The 26,780-nt window shown below is 38.2% G+C and overlaps 1 protein-coding gene across 2 annotated transcripts in view; it reads left to right on the top strand.

The window, feature by feature from the left end:
• Positions 1-4,288: 4,288 nt before the first annotated feature.
• Positions 4,289-26,780, top strand: part of OPRM1 (opioid receptor mu 1) — a 199,843-nt gene continuing 177,351 nt past the window's right edge. For both annotated transcript variants that reach the window (XM_049904279.1, XM_049904268.1), the window contains exon 1: positions 4,289-4,766. In XM_049904279.1, the coding sequence (XP_049760236.1) occupies positions 4,474-4,766 (293 nt within the window). In that variant the 5' untranslated portion in view covers positions 4,289-4,473. The remainder of the gene's footprint in view (positions 4,767-26,780) is intronic.

Below are 26,780 nucleotides of genomic sequence, written 5' to 3' on the forward strand. Positions count from 1 at the left end.
ACTCCCACTACTCCTTTGGGTTCAGTAATTCACTAGAACAACTCATAAAACTTACAGAAAGTACTGTACTTGCAATTGTAGATTTATTATAGCAAAAGGATACAAAATGTGGTCATCATAAGAGGTACGTGGGTGAGGTCTGAGAGGGTTCCCAGCAGAAAGCTTCCACATCCCGAAGAGGGCACATCACCCTCACTTCACCAACCAAGGAGCTCTTGGAGCCTCCATGTTCAGAGCCTTTATTAGGTTCATTATGTAGTCATGACAGAGGCCTCATTGTATATGCATGATAAGTTAAATCATGCCTCCTGAGGTTAATTGATATTAGGCTACCAGAAGGTCTTTCTGGTCTGACCGGCCTTCACTCATTAGCATGAATCCTTAGATGTGGTATGGAGGTATTAATTATAAAGACATCTGAATTATTCAGGAAATTTCAAGAGTTATCTTCTCTCAGGACCAAGAATAAAGGCTAAATTGTTTCATTTTTTGATAAGGTGATTCATTACCACACACACATATATATTTTTTCAATAGAGAGAGAGAAAGTGTGAGAGTCTACGATGTACTAAGTAGTGTGTTATGAGAGTGCCTACCTTCAGGGATCTTATTACAGAGTATGTAAACCTGAGAGAGTAAATAAAGGAAGTAAAGTAGGGAGCATACATACAAAAGATAGCAAATTCACCACTCTAAATGACCTCGGTGGATTTGAATCATGGACTGGATCTAACAAGACGTAATTTCAAAATAAAAATGTACAGTGTTGTACCCAGGTCCCCTTCAAAACAACTGGAAATTAAGTGCAGACAAAAATCTGAATCATCAGATATAAGAAGTAAACTCTATGGTTACAAGCAATTGTATCCATCTTTTTAAACTCCAGCTACTCTTATATCATCCAGAGCAGATCTTTAATAAATATTTGTTGAACTGGTCTGAATCACGCTTAGGGAATGGTATCAGTAATAAAGCTAAAGAGAGTCAAGAAAGCAATGCAACATTAAAAAGAAAAAGAGTTTTTATAGTTTATAGTGGTCCTCAAGTTTTATAGGTCAGGTCAAACTTAGGGCATTGTATTTAGCTCTGGAGCTATACTTTAAAAGCAGACAACTATATATATAGTTAACTCATATATCTATATACATACATACATATATAGATATAATAAAGAGCAGACAACTATATCTGAGACTGTTCTGATTCTTAGCCACCCTGCGAGAGAGTAGAACTGCCCCATATGGTTTCCAAGGAGCACTTGCAGATTTGAACTGCTGAAATTTTTGTTAACAGCTTCAGCACTTAACAACTAGGTCACCAGGGTTTCCATATAAACTATATTGAATAGAAAAGAGACTAGGCTACTGAAAGGACTCAAAACTTGTAGAAGATACTACTCACATAATTTTAGATATATGAAGTATAATAATAATACAAAAAAAAAAAAAAAAGAAATCCACCGCCGTCGAGTCAATTCCAACTCATAGTGACCCTATAGGACAGAGTAGAACTGCCCCATAGAGTTTCCAAGGAGCACCTGGTAGATTTTGACTGCCAACATTTCGTTAGCTCTTAACCACTACGCCACCAGGGTTTCCGTAATAATAATAACAATACTAGTCATAATTTATTACATAACTACTGTTTCATAGTGTATCTCATTTAATCCTGCCAACACCCATATAAGGTGAGCATTATTATCTCCCCCCTCTTTTCTAACTGAAGAGAAAAGTGTCACTCAATGAGCTAAAGTAGCATATCTAAACTGTTACAGCTAAGAAGTGAGAAGTTCAAGAGTCACAAAAGGATCTGTCTCCAAGGCCAGGCCTGACTTCACTGTACCCCTTTGTCTTTCACATGTAGTAAGCTTAGGCTGGGTCTGCATGTCATCACAGGATGGAATGAATGGCAGATAGATTTCAGTTCAATGTGAATTGATATATTATTTCTTGGAAGAATGTGTTAAGGTATTTTTATTAGTCTCTAGGAGATCCTGTAACATTTTAGTGCTAAAATTATACTCTTTAATGTAAAAGGATAAAAATATACTGAGCATTGGCAAAATAACTATGATTAGTACAGTTTACCTATGACTTGTCTATTTTCAAGAAAAATGCCTAAAAATAATATTGGAATTAAATGTTCCTTCTAAGTTGTCCCCTCTCCCTGCTACCCAAAAGTGCAGTTAAATTTCTACGACTGCTTGAGGATATTTATTTCTAATGTTTATAGTTAAAAGATATTTATACATGCACATATATACATATGTACAGAAATGGAGATTATTTCATAGTTAGTATTAACTTTATCAAAAACATAGGAAAAAACGCAAAAAATGTACTCTTGATTGATTTAAACATTTACTGCTAAAATAGAAACATTTGTGGTGTGGTGTGATAAATCACTTTTATACGGCCTTTCTAGCCATGGTCTTATAATTCCTAACAAATGATTGTGTGGGATTTTGCAAATCAGGTGCTTGTGGCCCACCAGGGAGATTGAGCAGCTTGCCAATAATGCAAATAAGGTATGTGTCTGGCACTCTTGTAGGGGTGGGGTCATGCAAATAAGGTATATGGAACCATAACAAGGGGATAGGTCAGTTTTGCCATCCCACTAGGCTGCCTCTAGGCATGGCTTAGAAGAAGCTATCCTGATTGAAGAACTGTATCCTGAATTGTAATCCATTACCCTAATAGCCCCAAAACTGTAAATATGGCTTGTGACTTCCATGTGACCATTGCGATGAATTGCTGAACCCAGCAGAGAGGTGGAGAATGCCATGAGAGGGGCGGCTGATATCAGTGTTGGTAAGGGGGTTGGAGAGAGGAGGCATGTCTGACCTCTACCACATGAGAATCAGCCCCGGGCTGGTGTTAATGATGATTCTCTCCTCCACCTCTTAAAGTTAGAGCAAGTCAGCTGCCCCTGCCATGCCCTCACCATTTTTACATGTGGACTTAGAAGAAAATATAAAATTTAAAAGGCATCCTTATTTCTTAAGAATCTTGCTTGAGGGCCACTCCAGTTCCAGACTGGAGATTGTAGACCCTCCCGGAATTTCTATTCTAGAAAACAGAAAGAAGTAATATAAATTTTGTTTGATTTTGACTGCCTCCTTAGAAGCACATGTCCATGTAGAAAGCCCAGAGATAAAAAAGAGACTCAAATAATTACAAAATTGTCTAGGAGATTTAAGGTGTGGAGGACCAGCATTAGTTTTAGCTGACTTTACTAAATGCCAAAAACCAAACCAAATCCATTGCCATCGAGTCAATCGCTACTCGAAGCAACCCTAAAGGACAAAGTAGAACTGTACCATAGGGTTTCCAAGGAGTGCCTGGTGGATTCCACAACCCCCCTAATTACTGTAACCAGTTATTTTCCCTACCAGGACAGAAATTAGATGCAAAGAAAGCTTCTCCTCTAGGAGAAACTGGGACGACACGGAGTAAAAGAACAGGTTTCCTCCACAAAAGTTTGTTTCTCACCTTGTTCAGAGAAAGGATCACTCTTGTTTCGGACAGGTTTGGAATGTTGGAAATACTCATTTAGTGATATGAAAAACATTATTGCCTTTTCGTAGATGTGTGGGGCTGAGGCGATGAGGGCTACAGAAGAGAACTTAGGCAATCTTTTGCCTCAGTGATTACAGTAGACAATAGTGAGGGAATAGCATTGGTGTGTAAATGTTGTTAAGGGCTGCAATGTCTTTCCTCTCAGATTATAAAGAGAAAACCAAAAAAAAGACAGAAAACCTGTGCATTCCAGTCGATTCCGACTCATAGCAACCCTGGAAGACAGAGTAGAACTGTCCCATAGGGCTTTCAAGGCTGTAATCTTTCAGGGAGCAGACTGCCACATCTTTCTCCCGTGGAGTGGCTGCTGGGTTTGAATCGAGGACCTTTCCGTTAGCAGAGGAGCACTTTAATCACTGCACCACCAGGGCTCCTTATAAAGGAGAAACGGAATTGGAGAATGGAGTGATGTCAGCCTCTTTCTTTTACTTCACCGCTGCCAAAAACCAACTCTCAGTCTGTCTCCCTCCCCAACCCTTCTCTGTACCCTCTTCCCCCTCTCTGCCCCTCCTTAGACCTGTTTGCAGAGATGAGTGCCAAGTGAGGAGACCAACTCCTTGCATCGTTTTGCGCAAAATCCATCCCTCTCTCTCCTCCCTCCCTTCTAGCCTGGATCCCTCTCAGCTTTCCCTCCCCTCCCTTAGCGGTGTAGGGTTGGGGTTGTGTCTCCGTGTACTACTAAGGTGGGAGGGGGCTCCAGGCAGAAGATCATGTCAGATGCTAAGCTCTGCCCTGCTGCCTGACGCTCCCCTCTTACTCTGCCAGGACTGCTCTTCGTAGGAAATAGCAGGAGCTGAGGCAGCGGCGGGAGGAAGCGACCGAGGCGCGTGGAACCTGAAAAGTCCCGGTGCTTGGGGCTACCTCACAACGTGGTCCGCAGCCGGTCATCAGCACCATGGACAGCGGCTCCGCTCCCGCGATCTCCAGCAATTGCACCGATCCTTTCACGAGCTCTGCAAGTTGCTCCCCAGCACCTAGCCCCAGGTCCTGGGTCAACTTGTCCCACTTAGATGGCAACCTGTCCGACCCGTGCGGTCCGAACCGTACCGAGTTGGGCGGGAGCGACAGCTTGTGCCCTCCGACCGGCAGTCCTTCAGTGATCACAGCCATCACCATCACAGCCCTCTACTCCATCGTGTGCGTGGTGGGTCTCTTCGGAAACTTCCTGGTCATGTATGTTATTATCAGGTAAGAAAGGCGGCAGGGCTTGTGTGGAGCCCTCAGGAGCTAATAGGGGAATGGAGGGTACCTAATCCCCAAGGCAGAGTGTTTGGCCTGTGGTTGACAGAAGGAAAGGTAAACAAGGAAGACTGGGAGCCACTGTGAATAGAGTGGTTGTTGTTTGGGGAAGAATATGTACTTTTCTATTTTTCACTCCATTGATAAAGAATCCAAAATATCAGGAACAGAGAAGTTGCTTTGGTAAAAAGCCATATTACTCTGCTCTGGCAAAAATGTTCTGTCTTACAACTCCTGCTTACACTGAGCCAAGAGGGTTCTTGGCCACGCAGTACTACAGTGCCTTTCCAGGAGCTGGGAAACCAGTAATTGTAGAATAGTGCGAGAGGAATTCTGCTTGGTTTTCCCTAATTGGTGGGCCCTCAGTCTCAGGTCTCTTAGAACATGAACCTTGGCTACTTTCCTTCTCCTGCTGGCTTATGAAGATTTTGGTATACCACTACCCTGCCCCTTCTCTTCGTCTTTACCTCACTCGTCTTTGCATTCTGAGGCCACACTTGATAGAAGAATTGTTTCCTGGTTTCTCTCCATGTGGTTCTTTGTTGTGACAAACCTGCCAGTGTGTTGCCTAGACCAATTTGCAGTTGGTAGGACTGCAGATGTGCCAGGGGAGTGGCAAAGGGAATCTGAAATAGGGAGGGTGGTCCAGGAAAACCGCAGGATGTGCTCATTGTTGTTCAACACCTCTTAGAGTTGGAACCAATTGGAAGTGACAAAAAGCAGCCTTATTCTGCAGTATTAACTATTATATAGGAGATTGTAATAGGGACTCTGAAAAAAGTGTCTTTATCCAGTGAAATTATTTCAAGAGAGTTTATGGTCCACTTTCTGTTCATCCAGATGCTCCAGGTTTTTTTGACAAAGAGTGTGTCAGCTCTTAATATTAACTGAGATTGATATAGATTATTTTGGTACTGGTGTGGATATTCAAATCCTAAATGTGAATATGAAAATATTACAGTTAAGGAATTAATTTAAAGTAAATATCTTAACACTTGAAAGTGGTTCCTGACTTGGGATTTTCTTCCCACTAGGGGTTATATGGAAACCCTGGTGGCATAGTGGTTAAGTGCTACGACTGCTAACCAAAGGGTCGGCAGTTTGAATCCGCCAGGTGCTCCTTGGAAACTCTATGGGGCAGTTCTACCCTAGGGTCGCTATGAGTCGGAATCGACTCGACAGCACTGGGTTTGGTTTTTGGGTTTAGGGGTTATACGTCTGTAGTGAACATGGCATTTTCATATTTAGTTACATTTGCTTCACTCCTTCAGCAAGTATTGCAGGTTTCAGTGAAGCTCCTTACTCTTTTAACAAGCATTTTCCTATTTTGCTTCCATTATCAAAGTATTACAAATTGCCTGTAATCGATTATTTCTACTTCTATGTTTGTTTTATTTAATTAATGATTGTTAAAGAGTAAAACCAATTTCCCTGATCTTTCTATGAAGAATGCGATAAGTAGGGTCTCTGAGAAAAGAGCGCCATCTATTGACAGAAAGGAGGACAACAGAAGGAAAAATGAGGGAAGAGAATTAAAGAATGTATTTTTCGAAACATTTACTTTATGTAATCCAATACAAAGATTCATATAAAAAATAAAAATCAAGGGTCATTCTTCAGTTATGATAATAAAAAGAATAATTAATTTCCTGTCTTGTGAAGGGAAAATATGTTTTCCATTTTGCCTGAGAAAATTCATAGGATCATAAACTGATGGAGCTAGAAGGGACCCTAGAGATTATCTATGCTAAGTGAGTAAACTGAGGCACCAAGAATATAAAGAATTTCCCTAAGGACAGATAGTTCATTAGTTCAATACCACTGAATCTTCCTTAACCAATATAATTTTGTGCTTACCAGGGTAGCAAATCATGATTTGAGTTAAATTCAACTATTAGATAGGCAGCAAGGATTTAATTAGCAGTAATAACATAGGAATAACTAAGTACCCCAAATTCATGGCTAGAATCTTGAAGGAAAAAGCACTAAAGAGAAATTACCAAAACATCTAGAAAGCCTGCCATCTGAAACATCATCTTTTACTCCCTTTTATTACTTCTCCTTGGCACTTTCCTTCCTCATTTTTCTCCCCTCTTGTTTATGCTTTTCTATAAAGAGAGAGCCCATAGAGCAGCAACCGGCTGTGATTAATAAGATTAATTACTAATAAGATTAGTCTTATTCCAAAGGTTACTGGTTAGGTAAATTTGTTTGAAAGGCATTATCTCTGGCCACTTGCTGACTTGGAGAAGGATGGTGACATTGCATCTTGCTGAGGACGTGATATTGTGCTTTACTTCTCTGTACAGAAAGTTCTAACAAAATGCAGTACTATTTGAAAGGTCACCCCAAACACCCACCTGTGGCAGTTCAGATGATTAATTACAAGGTCAGATAACATTCTGGGAATGCAGAGAAACAGTTTACATGAAAGGGATAGGAAAAGTATTGGGGGAGTGAAGAAAGTATGTGTATTTAACTGTCCCCAGGTTGTGATGTTCTAAGCTCAGGGATATTATTTTCTCTGCTGAAAAGATGGGTATGATGCTGCTTCTATTAAAGTATTGAGGTGAAATGCTCCCTTACTGGCACTATTTAAAATTCAACAAATACGTTTGAATGGTCAAGTAGTTACAGTTCCCTGACGAGGTTAAGGTACTATTTATTAGAATGGCTTAGTACATTGAGTGAATCATGAGACGTAGATGACAATAATGACAACAGCAACAAAAACAACAACTGGTAGTACAGATGCTGTGATGAATGCTTTTCTGTTCTGTGTGACCTAACTTCACCATCATCATCATTACCATCATTGTACCTTCATCAATAACATTATTAAATAGTATCACTTAAGGAGGGAGGAGTCTACCACACTGCTGTTCTAAGAAGTGTAAGGGAAGAAAAGCAATACTGCTACATGATCTAAAGACTTAAAACACAGATGTTAAATGACTGAAATGTTGTAAGTATTCATCATCTTGAAGCTTTTTTGTTTGTTTTAAAGAAAAAATAATACTTGCAGGATAATACCATTACAAAAATTACCACAAAGATTCTGGAAAATAGGGCAATAAAATATTACAAAAATAACCTTCTTTTTAAGTGGGGGTAATGGGTTTAATGATAATGTATTATTGCCAAGAATCTTTTAAAGAAAAAAGATCAATCAGTGGTGTTTTTATTTACTGAAAATATTTGATAAAAGCAAAGGGTTAGCCATAGCTCTAAAAACTGATATAGTTCCAGACGTATTTGTTATATGATATTTTTTGTCCAAAAAAATTTGTCCATGTAGCTAAGCACATGATCTGTGAAGACACTGTTGAAAGAAGAAGAGAGCTAAAGACTGTTAGGTGTCTGTAGGCTGTGTGTCCTTCCAGGTAAATTTCCAATCAAGAGTGACAAATGATATCATCTTAATTCTTAAGATAATTTCTTAATTTATCTAGACAAATTCTTAATACAACTAGTTATCAGAATAGGGCATCTACATATACGCAAGGCGTTACTGTCATTTTCATGCCAGTAAAAAGTATTGCTGGTTTAGAGCAGGTGCAATGAACTTATACTTGTCCAAAATACTAACTATCTGATTCAGCTTTAAACTGTAAAATGATCTATCATGCCTGCTTGGAGCAGAAATGTAAGCTTTTAGTTTGACTCAGATTTCCATAACTGAGAGAATAAGTACTAATAATGTTTTATTTAATTTGCAGCCAAGATGACACCCGTGTGTGTCAGAGTAGAGCTGTGCTCCATAGAGTTTTCAATGCCTGATATATATATATATATATATATATATATATATATATATATATATATATATATATATATTTTGGAAATAGATCACCCGACTTTTTTTCCTGGAGCACCTCTGGCTAGACTCAACCACCAACTTTTCAGTTAGCAGTCAAGCATCTTAACCATTTGCAGCATCCAAGGACTGTATGTGTATATATATGTATAATGTATATTATAAGTATATATAAATATATTCATGTATATGTACATATGTATATATACATATATATGCATGTATATGTAAATTAACTTGAATGAATGTCAGTGAATATGGCCACTAGTACTTTTCACAAAATAAAAAAGGTAACAGTTTATTTAGAGAACAATTTTTAATAAAGTTTACTTTCTTTTTTGGAAAACTCGAAATACTCTAGAGGATGGATTTAAAGGGAAAAAACAACAATTTCTAAATAAAATTCTGTCTTTAACCAAAGTACATCGCAGCATAACTATTTGTTTACCTTTCACTTAGTACTAGAGAGCTTCTGATATCAGCTATTAGAAGTCTACTGTAATTGCTATGTCCCCTATATATGCTATTTCTTTCTCGAACAGCTCTTCCTCTGTGTGGACCCAAACACTCTTAATTGCTTTTAGTTTCCTCTGTTGTAAGCTGTGTCTCTGACATTGGCACAGAATTATCATTTGAGTTTCTTTTCCCTCTCCTCTCTGTCCCTTCTTTCTTGAAAGAGTGAACTATCAAATATTTTCTGAAATTTTCCAAACACAAAGGAAAGTAAAGAGAGTGGCTAAGTAAAATCCACCATCGTTGTTAGTCTTTGCTGTCAAGACAATTTCAACTTATTGCGACTCTACAGGACAGAGTAGAACTGCCCTACAGGGTTTTCAAGGTGCAGCTGGTGAATTCAAACTGCCAGCTTCTTGGTTAGCAGCCCTAGCTCTTAACCACTACACCCCGGGGCTCCACCATCGTTGTCTCAGTATCATCCACCTTCCGTCTGGAGTTTCTCTGAGTACACTGCCTTTCTCAGGAATCAGCCCGGCACTCACATCTATACTACCTGGAAGTTTGAGAAAGTTAATGCCCCACAGAGCAGCCCCTGACGAGGGGCAACAGGAGCCTGTAGCCAATTGCTCCACTTTGTTCCTCTCTCCAGTCAGGTGCACAGTTCTGAGAAGTGAATAGCATGGAGCCTCAGAAAGTCCAGGCGCCATCAAGCCCCACTGGCCAACACTGTAACCAACATAAGGATATAACTGGTACTGGCTTTTCCTCCTTTCCTGTTTCACTCTCTCAGCCCCACTCCTGTTCTCTGGAATCACTTTCCAATTTGATGCACCTTCCTTCACACAAGCCCTTGTCTCAGATTCTGCCAAACACGTCATTTTATTGTTGGCCACTGCGCGCCGGCATAGTAAGCAAATAGAGTTCTTACAGACTCATTCACTCTAAGTTTTTCTTAATATTTAGTAATTCCTAAGAAAAACTCTAGTAAGTAACCTCAATTAGAATGATCAATATAGTTCATGAGAAAAATGTTTCCCTCCATTTTTTCCTGCCTCGGGATTCAGGAAGGTTTAAGTTTTACTCAACAGACATGAAGTAGACGACAGTCATGTATAGTGTTCAGTTCACTTCTTCTCAATGGAAACAGTTTGCTTTGTATATATAATGGAAATAAAGGCTCTTGTGCCTTCTGACAAATTATGAGAGGCAGCGAGACAAAAGCTACCATCTCCAGCCACACTGATTTCAAGTTGTGTAATGCGTGTAAGATTATCTTCTGTTAAGTAAGCTTAAGAAACTTTCAGAGTCTTCAAGCATCATATACAAGAAGCGTCATACACACGAAGTGACATATAGTGAGTTTGCCACAGCAGATTCTTTTCTTGGCGATCGTTTCTTGCCTCAGGTCACCTTACTTTCTTCCCCACCAGCTCCTCAGACTGAAGGCCCTTGAACTAAGACTTGAATTTAGAAAGGGATGATAGCTTAGAAGAGAAGCTTTGCTTTGAACTCAAGGTTCCAAACGTCAATCATGACTCAGCTCTGATCCATTCTGGGCCTCATTCTCCTCATCTGTAAGATGCATGAATTGGATGAGAATTTTAATATCCTTTCCAGTACTAAAATTTCCTATGGAAACCTCCAGGACAGTTTCTCCATGATTGTATAAGCTATAATATCTAGAGAAAAAAAAGTACTCTTCTGCTGCAAAATTAAATAATCTTGTTTCCAATTCCATCCTGGCCCCTTGGATTCTATATGAGGTCAGCGGATTCAGCTTAAACCCAGATGATATTGTGTTCTCTTTCTCTCTCTCCCTGTTTCTCTGTGAGCTGGGTGTGTGTGTTTCATCCCCTTTTTAATTCATGGGGCTATAGCTTTGATATTTGCCTTCAGAAATTAATCATACTTTGTGTGAAAATTAATACAGAGAGATACTGGTTCCACAAAATCTAATAAAATGAAAATTTGTAAAGCTCTCAAATGCGATGGAATGTGTGATGGGTTGTAATGAGGGAAAGTTCATCCTTGTCTCGATATAAGTTTCTATCCAGGCAAGAATTTTAATAAGAATGTCGTCAAGTACAGTTTTTCTAAAATTCAGTCATGTGGTAGCTTAGAAGTTGCATATAAGTGGGATCCCTAAAATGATTCTAATAGTAACTGTTTAGATTATCTGAAAATTATTACACTAATAATCTGTCTTGAAATAAGTACATCCAGAATGCTCCTTAGAAGTGAGAATGGTAAGACTTTGTCTCATGTGCTTTGGACATGTTATCAGGAGGGACCAGTCCCTGGAGAAGAATGCCATGCTTGCTAAAGCAGAGGGTCAGAAAAAAAGAGGAAGGCCCTTGATGAGATGGATTGACGCAGTGACCGCAACGATGGACTCAAACATAACAACAATTTTGAGGATGGCGCAGGACCAGGCAGTGTTTCGTTCTGTTACACGTAGGGTCACTATGAGTCTGTACGGACTCGACAGCATCTAAAACCAATGATTTAATGTTTGACCAAATTCAATTAAGGTGATCCATTCATTATCTTTAAATATACCTTGTATTTTCCTCCTCTTTATATTTTCTTCTATTTTCCCCTCTTATCTGTCCACTGCTTTTTTTTTTTTTATCAAAATTAGTCCTATTCTTTAAGTCCCAACTTAAATCCTTTCCTTCTTGCAGTCTCCCCAAATAACTCCTACCACCCCTTCCTTGAATTGTAACCCATAATATGGGCTTCTGTTGTTTTCAGTTGTCTCGAGTTGGCTCTGACTCATTGTACCATTACGTACAACAAAATGAAACATTGCCCAGTCCTGTGCCATTCCGTGATCTACTATTGCAAAAAATCTGTGCGGTTTTTCCATGATTTTACAGAATGTCACTTGATCATCCTTGAAGACTTGATCCACAACTATCTCTTTGGGTTAGCTAAGAAATTCAACATTTCAACTCTGAGCAATGGATTTGTCCATCTTTAAATTGTCGTGTAATGTAAAATTTTCAGTAATTCAGGTTTACCTGAGATTATCGAGACACAAATTCTAATTCAGATAATTCCCTCAATGCACTGCTTTGTTTATGCGTATTTAGTTTTTATGCCTTGAATCATGAAAGATCTATACAGGTGAATAATATCAGCAAAACATAAATTTAAATGCACACACACATCTATACACACACATCCACAGAATTTGAATAAGGAATAGATTATTACTCTTATAATCACCATATAGAAAGTAAAATTTAAAGAAGTTTACCTAAAAATAGTCTATTAAAAAAACTTAAGAATATATAAACTAATATCAATGTGAGCACCTTATTGAAACAAACTAAAAAAAAAAGATAACACACGAGACAATTAAAAATTTAAGCACTGACTGCATATTTGATTATATTTATAAACTATTATTAATTTTAAGGGCAAAACATTTTCAAGAAGTGAAAAAATAAAAAGTTAGCACATACAATGTTCTTCCAGGAAATATTTTTAAAACACAGATGAAGAAAAACATTAAGCTATCTTTCACATAAAATACTGTAATAAGCTCATGACATAAAACAATGTTTTTTAAATCATTTATTATAATCAGGAGGAGCGAGTTAGAGAACAAATTAGGCTCCCTTGTGATTCAGTCATCACCATCACCACGTACCAAGGCATGCCAAGCAAATTGCAAAAAGTGTACGGTATACTTTGTATTACATACTGAAATAAAATTCTCAAAATTAGATTGATCCCTTGTGTATCTAAAACAGAGATTATCTCTAATTAGCATTATTAAATAGATGAATATCTGGATCATATTTACTATTTAGGATTCAGTACAATTGCGTGGAATCTTGTTATTTTCAGGAAAGCTTCATGTTAAGAAGGAAAAGTAATAAATAGAATGTCATTGCAAATAGTTGCACAACTATAAAATGACTTGACACAAACCTAGCCAACTTTGGAGTAATTTCTAAGTCACAAAATCTTTAATCTTGTTTTTAATAAGAACCATAAAGAGCTCTGCCTGCAACTGAACGAATGGCTCCCGATCTTTGACTTAATCTGGCTCCTTCACACTGAGAATGGCAAAAATGCACAAATAAAGTAAGAACTCATTCTGGTACATAAAAACCCATTTTATACCACAACACTTTCACGAGCCAAAGTAAAGTGTGGATTTAAATGATTCCGAGGTAAGCATCTCATCTCATTTTACCACCAAAACCAAAACTCATTGTTGTCAAGTCGATTCTGACCCAAAGTGACCCTGTAGGACGGAGTAGAATGGCCCCATAGTTTACCTACCAAGGCTGTAATCTTTACAGACGCAGACTGCCGCATTTTTCTCCTGCGGAGCAGTTGGTGGGTTCAAACCGCCAACCTTTCAGTTGGCAGCCAACCACTTAACCATTGCAGCACCAGGCTCCTCCATTTTCCCACATTAGAGGCAAATATGACTCATTTGCATTGGATGAAGAGTGGTCACTTGGCTCAGTCTAGACTAGGATCAGCAAACTTTCTCTGTCAAGGGCGAGAAAGTAAATATTTTAGGTTTTGCAAGGCAGATGCCGTCTCTTGGAACTTTGCAACTCCGCTATTGTAGTATAAAAGCAGCCAGAGACAACACATGAATGAATGAATGTGACTGTAGGAAAGGTTTCCCAAAAAACCTTCTTTATGGGCACTGAAATTTGAGTTTCCATATGATTTTCACGTTTCTCAATATACTATTCTATTGATTTTTTTTCCAACCATTTAAATATGTAAAAACAATTCTTAGCTGGCAGGCCATGCAAAGAGATGGTGAGCTCCATTTGGCCCACAGGCTGCTATTTGCTCGTCTCTGGTACCGGAAACCAGTTGCTGCCTAGTTAGCTTTGACCCTTGGTGACCCCATATACGTCAGAGTAGAATTCTGCTCCACAGGGCTTTCAGTGGCTGATTTTTTGGAAGTAGATCAACAAGCCTTTCTTCCAAGGTGCCTCTGGGTAGACTTGAACCTTCAACTTTTCCAAACGCTTAACCATTTGCACCACCCAGGGACCCCATCTCTGGCACTGTGCAGGCTAATTCATATTCTTTTCATTCTTTCAGTGGACATGAAATAACATATTGCCTTCAGAAAATGACCACACAAACAGGAAGTTTAATATAAACCATCACTGTTTCCGTAGATTGTTATGACAAACGATACTGCTTTTCTGGACCTGATGTTAAAGTTGGTTTATAATACCAGTCACATAGGATTGCCTCTAGTTCACTCCAGAGTCTCATCTCTAAACCCTAACTCTTCATTTGACCCAGGTGAGCAGCAGTGTTCATTACCAACCCTAGTCACTGATTAGAGAGTAAGTGCTTAAAAAAAGACATTTTTGAAGAATTCTCCTCTACTGGATATGCTTTGTGGTTATCTCAAATCTGTGCAATTTTCTAGGCTTTCTCCCAGTATTATCATCATCAATCATTTGGAAGCTTTCATGAACACTTGAAACCGTCATCTGCAAATTTATATTAACTTCTTCACAAATGTAAAATCTGTCCTCAAAGACACTTATGCCTGCATGCCAGCCCCCCTGCAGCCACCCCCATGCACCCAGCTACTGAGTGGCAACTTCATCTCACTCAACTTCACTTTTTGCCTCTGAAAACACAAAAGCTCATTGCTTGGATTTTTTTTTTCTTTTCTTTTCTTTTTGACTTACGTAACTTGCTCATTTACAAAGGAAATTGTTTTATGCAGTTCTTTAAAAATGTTATTCCTTGTGTTTTAGAACTCAGACTGTCTAGTTGGATACAAAGGAGCAATATGGTAGGCTGAGGTGTTCTGTGTTTTGTCATCCTTTGGTTTATTTTATGCAATTTTGTTAAATGATTTCCAAAATATTTGCTGAAATCTCCTTCCTGCCTGCTTTCACATCTTTAATCCAGTTCTACCTCTAAATGATGGTTCCTTTGATCAGTTATGCTCAGAGAACACTTCTGGCCATGTATATAAATTCTATAGATTAGGCCAGATGGCCATCAGGCAGAAATTTGCAAGGAGACACAATTTGAACTTTAACTGAATGACATATGTTGTTGTAGTTAGTTGCCGTCGAGTCAGCTCTGACTCACAGAAACCTTACATACAACAGAACAAAACCATACCGGGTCCTGGCCATCTCCATGATCTTTGAAACGTTTGGGTTCCTTTTTGTAGCCATTATGTCAATTCATCTCACTGAGGATTTTCCTCATTTTTGCTGTCCTATTTTACCAAACGTGATGTCTTTCTCTAGCAATTGGTCTTTTCTGATTACGTGTCCAAAATAAGTGAGCCAAAGTCTCGCCATCCTCACTTATAAGAAGCATTCTGGTTGTATTCTTCTAAGACTGATTTATTTGTTATTCTGGCAGTTCATGATGCATTCAATAGTTTTCTCCAATACAACAATTCAAATACATATAGTCCAGCTGAAAAATTCATAGTTCTCAGACTATCTGTAGTTGGCACTAGATCTAAATTCTAGCAAAGATTCCAGAAAAGATAAATGAGTGATAAAATTTGAGATTCTATTTAATTAACTCATGAAACATCAGAACAATCGCATAAATCCTTAGACACATAGAAGGAAGAGGCTTCCAATACCTTCCAGCCCAGTGGTTCTCGATCATAGTTGCATATTAGAATCACCAGGAAACTTAAAACATGGATGCCCCACCTAAGGCTAATTAAATCAGGAATGCAGAGGGCCGGGGGGGAATGGTAATGTCTTGGCATAGCAAAAAAACCAAACCGAACCTGTTGCTCATAGCAACCGTAGGACAGGGTAGAACTGCCCCACAGGGTTTCCAAGGAGTGCCTGGTGGATTTGAACTGCCAGCCTTTTGATTAGCAGCCAAACTCTTAAACACTAAGCTACTAGGGTTTCTGTCTTGGCATAAGTAGCCTTCAAAACTCCCCCCAGTTGATTCTTATATGTAGCCCACGTTGAAAAGCACAGATCTGGTTCAACTTACTCATTTTATGGATGAGAAAAATGAGTCCTAGTTGTCAAGGAAATTTAAGAGGTTGGTCTATGTGTTTTACTTCTCTGAATTATAAGAAACTACTTGTAGACTAAGTGGTAAATTAACTCCCAGAAAAACTAAAGATCAGAATGTTTTAAAAATGTCCTTAAAGTTGACCAGTTAGCTCTCGTCTAACTTATCTAGTGCTGCTATAACCGAAATACCACAGGTGGATGGCTTTAACAAAGAGAACTTTATTTCTTCACAGTAAAGTAGGCTAAAAGTCCAAATTCAGGGTGTCAGCTCCAGGGGAAGGCTTTCTCTCTATGTTGGCCTTCTCATCAATCTTTCCCTGGACTAGGAACTTCTGCACACAGGGACCTCCGGTCCAAAAAACACACTCTGGTCCTGGCACTATTTTCTTGGTGGTATGGGGTTCCCCCTCTCTGCTGGCTTCCCTTTCCTTTTTATCTCTTGAGAGATAAAACGATCAAGGATGTGACCTCGGTAAAGGTGTTACAATTCCACCCTAATCCTCTTTAACATAAAATTACAATCACAAAATGGAGGACAACCACACAATACTGGAAATCATGGCCTAATCAAGTTGACACATATTTTGGAGGGACACAATTCAATCCATGACAGCTCTCTTCAGAGCAAGCAGAGTAGAGTAGATAGAATACCAAACTGGGGAGGAGAAAAGACATGTTTGAGTCTCTACCCCTTACCAGTTATGCTAGTTACCCAACCTCCTTGTATCTCATTTGTTAAGCTTTAATAAAGGAATAAAAATCATATTCTATCTCACATGGGTTTTTCATCTAAATTAGGTAAGATACGTCAAAGATGCAATAAACTATGAAGTGCTATATAAAGTAAGGAGTTTTGTTATTTGCTCCCAGTTCATCTTCACTCCCACTGGGCTCACACCATTCAGCATGTGACATCTCAGGTCTCACCCAATGCTATTGCCTTTCCCTAGGTCAAGTATATTATCTATTATAATACTTTGCACCGTAGTTCATCTCTTTGGAATTACAATTTCTAAACCAGAAGAAAGGGACCCTTTGCAGAGGCAAAACAAGACATTGCTTGGATGTCACTGTTGGCTTTCCTTCTTCTCTTCATTACTGTTGACTCCTTCCAATGCACTGGGTCATTTCAAAACCATCTTGTTGGTGATGATGCTGACCTAAAGAGAGTTCTAAGGACAGATAACTGCAAATTATTTGACTCCTCATTGATAAGTCTTGTTATATTTTCTAATAAATTCAGTGAGGAAAAATAATGTCAAACCAATTATTTCTGTGGTCAAAATATCTTCATCACTGAGTGTTTTACATTTAAATTGATGTTACAGCCAAAGAGTCCAAGCAGAATCTCAGTATAAATGCTGACCGCATATGACAAAAGTTCTTTGTGCAGAGCAGAGTCATTCATTGAAATCAGAAGACATAGCTTACAATAATGGTGTTCTCTGAACACTAGCTTTGGAAATGTAAGCATTTAAAATTCCATCCATGTTAAGAGTCTTGACCCTTTATATGAATCTGATTCTCTAACAGCAATGAAACTGGTCAAAAAAATGGTGCACTTCATGGAGGATGTATTCTGTCAAGTGTCGGTCTATTCCTAACACCTTCATAATAGATTTTTTTTTTCAGGGCTTGCAAAAAAGGTCTGTCAACTTCCTATCAGAGTGGTAAACCCTATAAATAATGCAAGCCCCGGGTGTGGTAGAGAATAACATCATTGCGACTTCCAGTGTCCCTGAGCACAGAGGCTGTGAAGGAGATCAATGAAGGAGAAGGCCTTCTTTGCTTCTGAGCATTTTTTTCGCCGAAACACTGGGTTCAGTGCCAAGGAGAGGTTGAGTGTTTTGTGGGGGAGTATTAAATGCTAATTGAAAATTGTCATCAGCAGTATAACCTGAAGATCAGAACCTGACTGTGCCTGCCAAGAAGAACAAGGGGAGTTATTATCAACGTTATAATTTCATACTTACTCAGCCCCCATCAGCTCTGGAAAAGAAACCGCATGAGTTGAATGAAATTAAATGAGTGTGTTTTGGATGATGTTGGTGTTCCAATGGCTTAAACTAAAGGAAAACCCATAAACCCATTGCCATTGAGCCAATTCCGACTCATAACGACCACATAGGAGAGAGCAGAACTGCTGGCGTTAATTAAGATCCTTCAAAGAGTCTTTCCCTGTGATGACAAAACAAAGCTTATTTAACTTCTTTGTAAATAAGCAAAGCACATATGTAAGGAAAAAGATCTTGCCTTAAAATTTTATGAAACTGGAAATTTTCATTATATCGAGTAATTTGATCCTCATAAAATTTTTATGAGTATAGACTGAGACGAAATTGTTAACCAAACTAATATTAACAAAGATGAAACTGAGGCCCATTTATTTATTTAATATGTTTGTTGAGCACTAGGTATATACTAAGCACGCTCCCAGGAGCTCAGGATATGTCAGTGAGCAAAATAAGACAGGGTTCTAACTCTCCCCAAATGGCCAGTCTAGTGGAGAAGAAAATTAAGCCATTTCACCAGTTAATCAGTGCTGAGGAAGCACAGGACTACAATAACTAGCCTTGTGTTCTTTCAACCATACCATCAAACAAACACTATTCCCAAGGCTTACTACTGTTAATTACAGTAGTTCATCTTCCTCCATCACAAATTTATTCAAAGGGATAACTTCTGATTTGTCTTTATTCAATTTTCCAAATTTTTTAAAAGTGTTATTTACATCTCAGGGACAACATGGAGAAAAGTAAGTGGAAGGGCTTTGGTTAATCTTCATAAAAAAATGAAAGAAATCCTATTGACTGTAACTTGCCAGTGTTCCTAAAAGTAAATATTGTGAATATTTTACAAACAGTGAGGATTTTGCAATGGAATAGTAGAGCCCTGGTTAACATGGACTGGCTGGCAGCAAATCACGGCAGCTGTTGCTTTGAGACGTCCACTAGTGTTCACTGCACTGCAACAATGACTAGTGTACTTAAGAATATCCTGTCACATGAACACAGCAAAGAAAGAGATCAAGAAGGAAGTCAGACTTGAAACTTCTGTTCTTCAAAATTATGATCCTTTTGGTGGAATTCAGGAGAGAAGTATCAAAGAAGAAACTGATGCCATCTTTTAAAAAGAGATTATTATTCTGAATAAAGGAGAAATTACCTGAATATAAACGGATATCATATTTCCACAAAAGACATTGGGTACATGAGCCAATGATACAAAGCATATCTTAAAAGCACATATAAGCCACACTAATCATCATTTCCAAAAAAAAATATTATTTTCTCAGTGATTTAGAAACAAAAAAATAGGATATATATGAAGGAATTAACATGTTCTCTACACATCCTTCCTTTTTAAGTACCTTTGTTAACATATTTTATATAAAGATATATGTTTTATACTGTATTAAAAAAATTATTCCAGTTATAGTGAAATGGTAGAAACCATGCTTTGGTATAGCTGAGAATTTTTGTTCACATAGTTGTTTGGGATTAAGTTGAAATTTGAAACATAAAATATTAGTCATTCTAGTTGAAGTAAATGAAGACACGTTGTTGTTGTTAGGTGCCATCGAGTTGGTTCTAATTCATGACAGCCCTACACACAACAGAATGAAATACTACCTGGTCCTGGGCCATCCTCACAATTGTTGCTACTCTTAGGCCCATTGTTGCAGCCGTTATGTCAATCCATCTCCGTGAGGGTCTTCCTCTCTTTCACTGACCCTCTACTTTACCAAGCATGATGTCCTTCTCCAGGGACTGATCCCTCCTGATAATATGCCCAAAGTATGTGAGACATAGTCTCGCCATCCTTTCTTCTAAGGAGCATTCTGGCTGCGCTTCCTCCAAGACAGACTTGTTCGTTAATTAATGAGGACACAGAATTAAAAAAAAAAAAGTACTTTTTGAATAATTGTTCAAAGAAGCTATCTAAAACAGTTGGCTTTTCAGAACTATCATAGATCAGGATGCATCAATTGTCTTTAGCACACAGGAGAAAAATGCTGGAAATAAAGCCAACACAAGCAAAATGAAAGTAACACTTTTATCAACATAAACACTTAACCAGGGCTCATATTCTAAGGACAAATATGCGTGAACTAGGCAAAATATGTGGTCGATAGCAATGTGTCCTGTTGGAGAACAAGGTTTGCTTCATTAAATTTGAAAAAAAAAAAAAATTTTTTTTTTAACCCATGGTAAATATCACCACCACCACCACCGCCATCATCATCACTAACATTTATTGAAAGTTACTACATGTCAGACTCCACATTGAGCATCTTAAATATGCTAATATTTTTAGAAAATCTTTCATCCTTACATCAATCATTTCAGGAAGTTACTAATATTTTCCAAATTTTAGAGATAGGAAAATTAGAACTCAGAAACGCTAAGTAATAAGCCCAGGTTTGCCCAGCTGATAAACAATAGAACCAAGATTTGAATCAAGATCTGTATGACCATGAAACAAGCTTCTCAAAAGTGTTGCATTTATTTGCATCAAGGCGAGATTTTCAAGCCAGTTACTGAGACTTTCCTGGGAAGACTGATAGGCATATTGTCTTTTATATCTTATTTGGAACCCTGGTGGAGCAATGGTTAAGAGTTTGGCTGCTAACCAAAAGGCCGGCAGTTTGGATCCACCAGGCGCTCCTTGGAAACCCTGTGGAGCAGTTCTACTCTATCTTATAGGGCAGTGATGAGTCAGAATCAACTTGACAGCAATGGGTTGGGTTTTTTTTTTTTTTTTTTTTGGATTGTGATTGGGAAGACCCAGTGGTGCAGTGGTTAAAAGCATGGCTGCTAACCAAAAGGTCAGCAGTTAGAATCCACCAGCTGCTTCTTGGAAATCCTATGGGGCAGTTTTACTCTGTCCTGTAGGGTTGCTATGAGTTGAAATCAACTCAACGGCAATGTGTTTTTGGTTTGTTTGTATCTTACTTCCTAGAATGTTCACTAATTGGCAACCTGTTTATGACTTTCCCTTTGTCGATAGGCTCTGCCTCCATGGAAGGAAATTGGAAACCTATCTGCTTACAGATCTAAATCTGGAGTTTTTCCCTCATATTAGATTATGACATTTTGAATTGGCCTTATTTCTCCGGACTGACTAGATGTAGGTTTCTAATTGAGTCTGTCTTTTCAGCCTGGAAAAATAGAATTCATTAATTATTGTGAAACTTCTAACTACAAAATCTCAACTGTGATCTAAAGGTTCTCTCAAACCCTGACCACCCCAGCAGCGTACTTACTTGTGCTGTGAACAGTGGACACTAGTAATTCAAATCAGCAAACATTTATCAACAGACCACTAGTATGCCAAGCTCAGTGCTGGGAGATGTGGGTCTAGTCAAGCTTTCTGGATTTGTTACTTAACCAAGTACTATGCTATCTTCACGTTGTTGTTGTTAGGTGCCATCAAGTCAGTTCCGACTCATAGCTACCCTATGTTACCACAGAAAGAAACACCTCCCGGTCCTGTGCCATGCTCACAATCATTGTTATGCTTGAGCCCATTGTTACAATCACTGTGTCAGTCCATCTCATTGAGGGTCTTCCTCTTTTTCACTGACCTTCTACTTTACCACACATGACACCCTTCTCCAGGGACCGATCCTTCCTGACAACCTGCCCAAAGTATGTAAGACACAGTCTCACCATCCTTGCTTCTAAGGAGTGTTCTGGTTGTACTTCTTCCAAGACAGATTTGTTTGTCCTTTTGGCAGTCCATGGTATATTCAATATTCTTCGCCAACACCACATTTCAAAGGCGTCAATTCTTCTTTGTTCTTCCTTATTCACTGTCCAGCTTTCGGATGCGTATGATGCCATTGAAAATACCATGGCTTGGGTCAGGCACACCTTAGTCCTCAAAATGACATCTTTGCTTTTTAACACTTTAAAGAGGTCTTTTGCAGCAGATTTGCCCAATGCAATGTGTCTTTTGATTTTTCAACTGCTGCTTCCATGGGTGTTGATTGTGGATCCAAGTAAAATGAAATCCTTGGAGATTTAAGTCTTTTCCCCTTTTATCATGATGTTGCTTATTGGTCCAGTTGTTAGGATTTTTATTTTCTTTATGTTGAGATATAATCCATACTGAAGGCTATGGTCTTTGATCTTCATCAGTAAATGCTTCAAGTCCTCTTCACTATCTTATCTAAATATGCTGTCTTTATATTTCCATTTATATCAGTGAACCCTTTTATGTTTTCTGAAAAGTGAAATTTCTAAGAACAGAGGCCATGCCTGTTTTCTTCACTCCTGTATTCCAGAACCCAACAGACTAACAAATTGTCATAGAACGTATGGTAGCTGAAATTTTTCAATATGCTGAATTGGCTATAATATTAAGCTAATGCTAGATTTATTTTGGCCCTCGGTATTTTGGTGCCTCATTCTGATTTGTGAAAATAACAACTTTTAAATTATTGTTTCTCTGGAAGTTAATTACCAAAGACAACTTGGAATTTCTAAGAGCAAAATTTTTATAAAAAGAACAGCTAATGTTTGATTTAATAGCTGCAAGAATGGACTCAAACATACCAATGATCATGAAGATGGTACAGGATTGGGCAACATTTTGTTCTCTTATACATAAAGTCACCATGAGTTGGTGCCAACTTGATGGCAACTAATAATAACAATAAAGTTTTAGATTGGGAGTAAAGATATTTCCAAAGGTTATGTTCCACATTAGAGTTGAGAAAAGAACCTGAGTCCATGAATTCTCTGCCTTTTCTTTGTCCTACTTCATCGCCTCAAGGAATGTGAATGGGAAGGGGACTATGACAAGATAATAGCAATTAAGAAAATGGAATCAAGAAGAAGAATTAAATCTGGAAGAATTTGAGGAGAATCAATTTAGAAGGAGAAGTATGCACTTACTCAAGGATTTTGTTAAAGCATCCATCTAACTAAATTCAAAGAAAGGCATCCTACTCCGTGTCCTTATTTTTGTGGTGAGAAGGACACCAGATGGACAGACTGAGTGAAAGCTACCTGGAATTTACTGCCAAACAGAAGTAACCAGACATACCAGTGTTATTCCAGGGAGACTAAATGAAGTCAACAGATGCCAAAAGGACTAGAAACACTCCTTTCTTACTCATGGCTCTTACCTATAACCCTTTCTTCTGATTCTCAAGTGACCAGTGGAGTCACTTATTAAAGATATGGAAACCTAGCTTAGTCAACTCCCATGCCAGATTCTTCCCATAGACTCTACTCAAATTCAGTCCACATTCTATGCCTTATAAGCAAATTGGAGAACATTAAGTATCTGGGAGGATTATCAGTAAATGGAATTTTAGTTCTTGCAACATATGATAGACTGAAAACTGACAAACACTGAGAGATAAATTCTTAGTTGTGAGAGTTTTTTTCCCCTGAAGAAAACAGTAAATTCATGTCTCCCCAGAAGAAGAAGGATGAGGTGACAATGGTCATAATACCAAGAGGATAATCAGAGTGAGATCCTTCCCCTGGAGAAGTGGAGAAAGAAATCCCAAGAAAAAGTGTGACTAAGGAATCCAGACTCATCTTAAAGCTATATCACACAAGGAGGGTAGAGTAGAGGGGTAAGGGATCTTTTCTGGCCTCTACTACATTTTTACTACACACTGACTATTTCACAGGCATCTGAAAGAACAAACGTTAAGTCAAGAAAAGAAAGTCTTACTTCACACAGCAGAAAATAAACTGGTAATAAAATTAGGTAATACGTTACTGCCAGTAAATTTGTAGCAAAATTTGATATTTTAAACTTATTTAACAGAAATTTATATTTGTTTCTGGAAAACAGGTACATACTAGGCTAATTGAAACAATTATATTTTTATTGGTTTCTGGGAAACAGACAATAGATAGGCTATTTTGGGGTCAACTTTAAATTGATCCCTTCCTGCCACCATCAGAGGCAAAATCCTTGGCCAAATGGGCCAGACATATGACTATGAGAAACAAACTTAATATTTTTGTGGACACTCTTCATGTAAGGCAATCATTTTTGAGTCCTTTGATCTAAATTAGGTTAGATATTCTCTCAACATTGCCATATCAGCCCCTACCTTTCCATAATATGTAACATTTTCTTTTAACATTACCTGTTTTTGATCTCCCAACAAATTGAAAGTCTCTCCAAGATAGGAGGGACCATGTTTCACTTGAAGACCATCATGTCCCCACTGTCTAGCACAGTATTTGGCAAAAAAAAAAAAAAAAAAAAAATGTTATAGGAATGTATGTTAACTTGATGTTGACACAGAGAAGCTTTTTGTGGTGGAAAAAAACAATTATAAAGAGCTAATATTATACCATTTCCTCTAGAAATATAAAGCATGCCTGGGGTTTTTTTTTGGGTTATAATTCTTAAGATGCTTTATTTCATCCATGAAGTTCAATGCACTATTTGTCTTTAGAAGTTGTGAAATGTGTAACTTTGAACACAAAGTTAGAATATTACATATAACAAAATGTTCTCAGAGCTTGTCTCTACATGTCAAGTCTATGGTGGTTTCTGTTTTACTTTTATATAATTCAACATTCAGATTTTTTTAAATGAATATGTAATGGTATAATAAGGGAAAAACACAAAATTTGGAAAATAAATTAAGGGGGACAATTTTTTCAAAAAGTAACTTGCTGTTAGATGCTGTCCAATAGGTTTCGAGTCCTGGTGACCCCTACATACGACTGAATGAAACACTGCCCAGTCCTGCATGATCCTCCCGGTCCTTGCTATGCTTGAGCCCATCATTGCGGCCACTATGTCAATACATCTTGTTGAGAGTTTTCCTCTCTTTTGCTGACCCTTTACTTTACCAAGCATGATGTCCTTCTTCAGGGACTTGTCCCTCCTGATAACATGTCCATAGTACATGAGATGAAGTTTCACCATCTTTCCTTGTAAGAAGCATTCTGGCTGTACTTCTTCCAAGACAGATTTGTTCATTCTTCTGGCAGTCCATGGTATATTCAGTATTCTTCACCAACACCATAATTCAAAGACATCAATTCTTCTTCAGTCTTCCTTATTCATTTCCAGCTTTCACATGCAAATGAAGTGATTGAAAATACCATGACTTGAGTCAGCCACACCTTAGTCGTCAAGGTGATATCTTTGCTTTTTAACACTTTAAAGAGGTCTTTTGCAGCAAATTTGCCCAATGTAATATGTCATTTGATTTCTTAACTGCTGTTTCCACGGCTGTTGATTTTGGATCCAAATAAAATGATATCTTTGACAACTTCAATCTTTTCTTCATTTATCATTATGGTGCATTATTGTCCAGTTGTGAGGATTATCTCTTTCCTTTTTGTAATTTTTTATGAAGGTGTAATCCATACTGAAGGCTGTTGTCTTCAATCTTCTTCAGTAAGTGCTTCAAGTCCTCTTCACTTTCAGCAAGCAAGGTGTGTCATCTGCATATCACAGGTTGTTGATGAGTCTTTTTCCAAACCTGATGCCATGTTCTTCTGCATATAGTCCAGCTTCTTGGATTATTTGCTCAGCATACAGATTAAAGAAGTATAATGAAAGGAAATAGCTGCCTCTTGATCTATGTACAGGTTCCTCACGAGCACAATTAAGTGTTCTGGAATTCCCATTCTTCACAATATTATCCATAATTTGTTATGATCCACACAATTGAATGCCTTTACACAGTCAATAATACACAGGTAGACATCTTTCTGGTATTCTCTACTTCCAGCCAGGGTCCATCTGACATCAGCAATGGTATTCCTCCCTCCACATCCTGTTCTGAATCTGGCTTGAACTTCTGGCAGTTCCCTGTCGATGTGCTGCTGCAACTGCTTTTGAATTATCTTCAGCTAAATTTTACTTGTGTGTGATATTAATAATATTGTCCGATAATTTCCATATTTTCTTGGATCACTTTTCTTAGGAATGGGCACAAATATGGATCTCTTCCAGTCTATTGATCAGGTAGCTCTCTTCCAAATTTCTTAGCATAGGCAAATGAGAACCTCCAGATGTTTTTTGAAACATCTCAATTAGTATTCTGTCAGTTCCTGGAGCCTTGTTTTTTCACCAATGCCTTCAGTGCAGCTTGGACTTATTCCTTCAATACCTTCGGTTCTTGATCATATGCTACCTCTTGAAATAGCAGATCATCAACCAATTCGTTTTGGTACGGTGACTCTGTGTATTCCTTCCATCTTCTTTAGATGCTTCTTATGTCATTCAATATTTTGCCCATAGAAGCCTTCAATATTGCAACTTGAGGCTTGAATTTTTTCTTCAGTTCTTTCAGCTTGAGAAATGCCCGGTGCGTTCTTCCCTTTTGGTTTTCTAACTCCAGGTCTTTGCACATATCATTATAGTGCTTTACTTCGTCTTCTCAAGCTACATTTTGAAATCTTCTGTTCAGCTCTTTTACTTCATCATTTTGCATTCACTTTAGCTTCTCTGTATCCATTTTGGTCTTTCACTTCCTTCCTTCTCTTTAATGACCTTCTGCTTTCTTCAGGTATGATGTAATCTCACAACACATCTGGTTCAGCCATTAATGTTCAGTTTGCAAAATTTATTCCTGTGATGTTCTCCAAATTCAGGTAGGATATACACAAGGTTGTATGTTGGCTCTTGTGCTCTTGGGAACTTGTTTTGGAAATCCTGGGGCATAGTGGTTAA

Source organism: Elephas maximus, chromosome 1, assembly GCF_024166365.1.
Source record: "Elephas maximus indicus isolate mEleMax1 chromosome 1, mEleMax1 primary haplotype, whole genome shotgun sequence".
NCBI lineage: Eukaryota > Metazoa > Chordata > Mammalia > Proboscidea > Elephantidae > Elephas > Elephas maximus.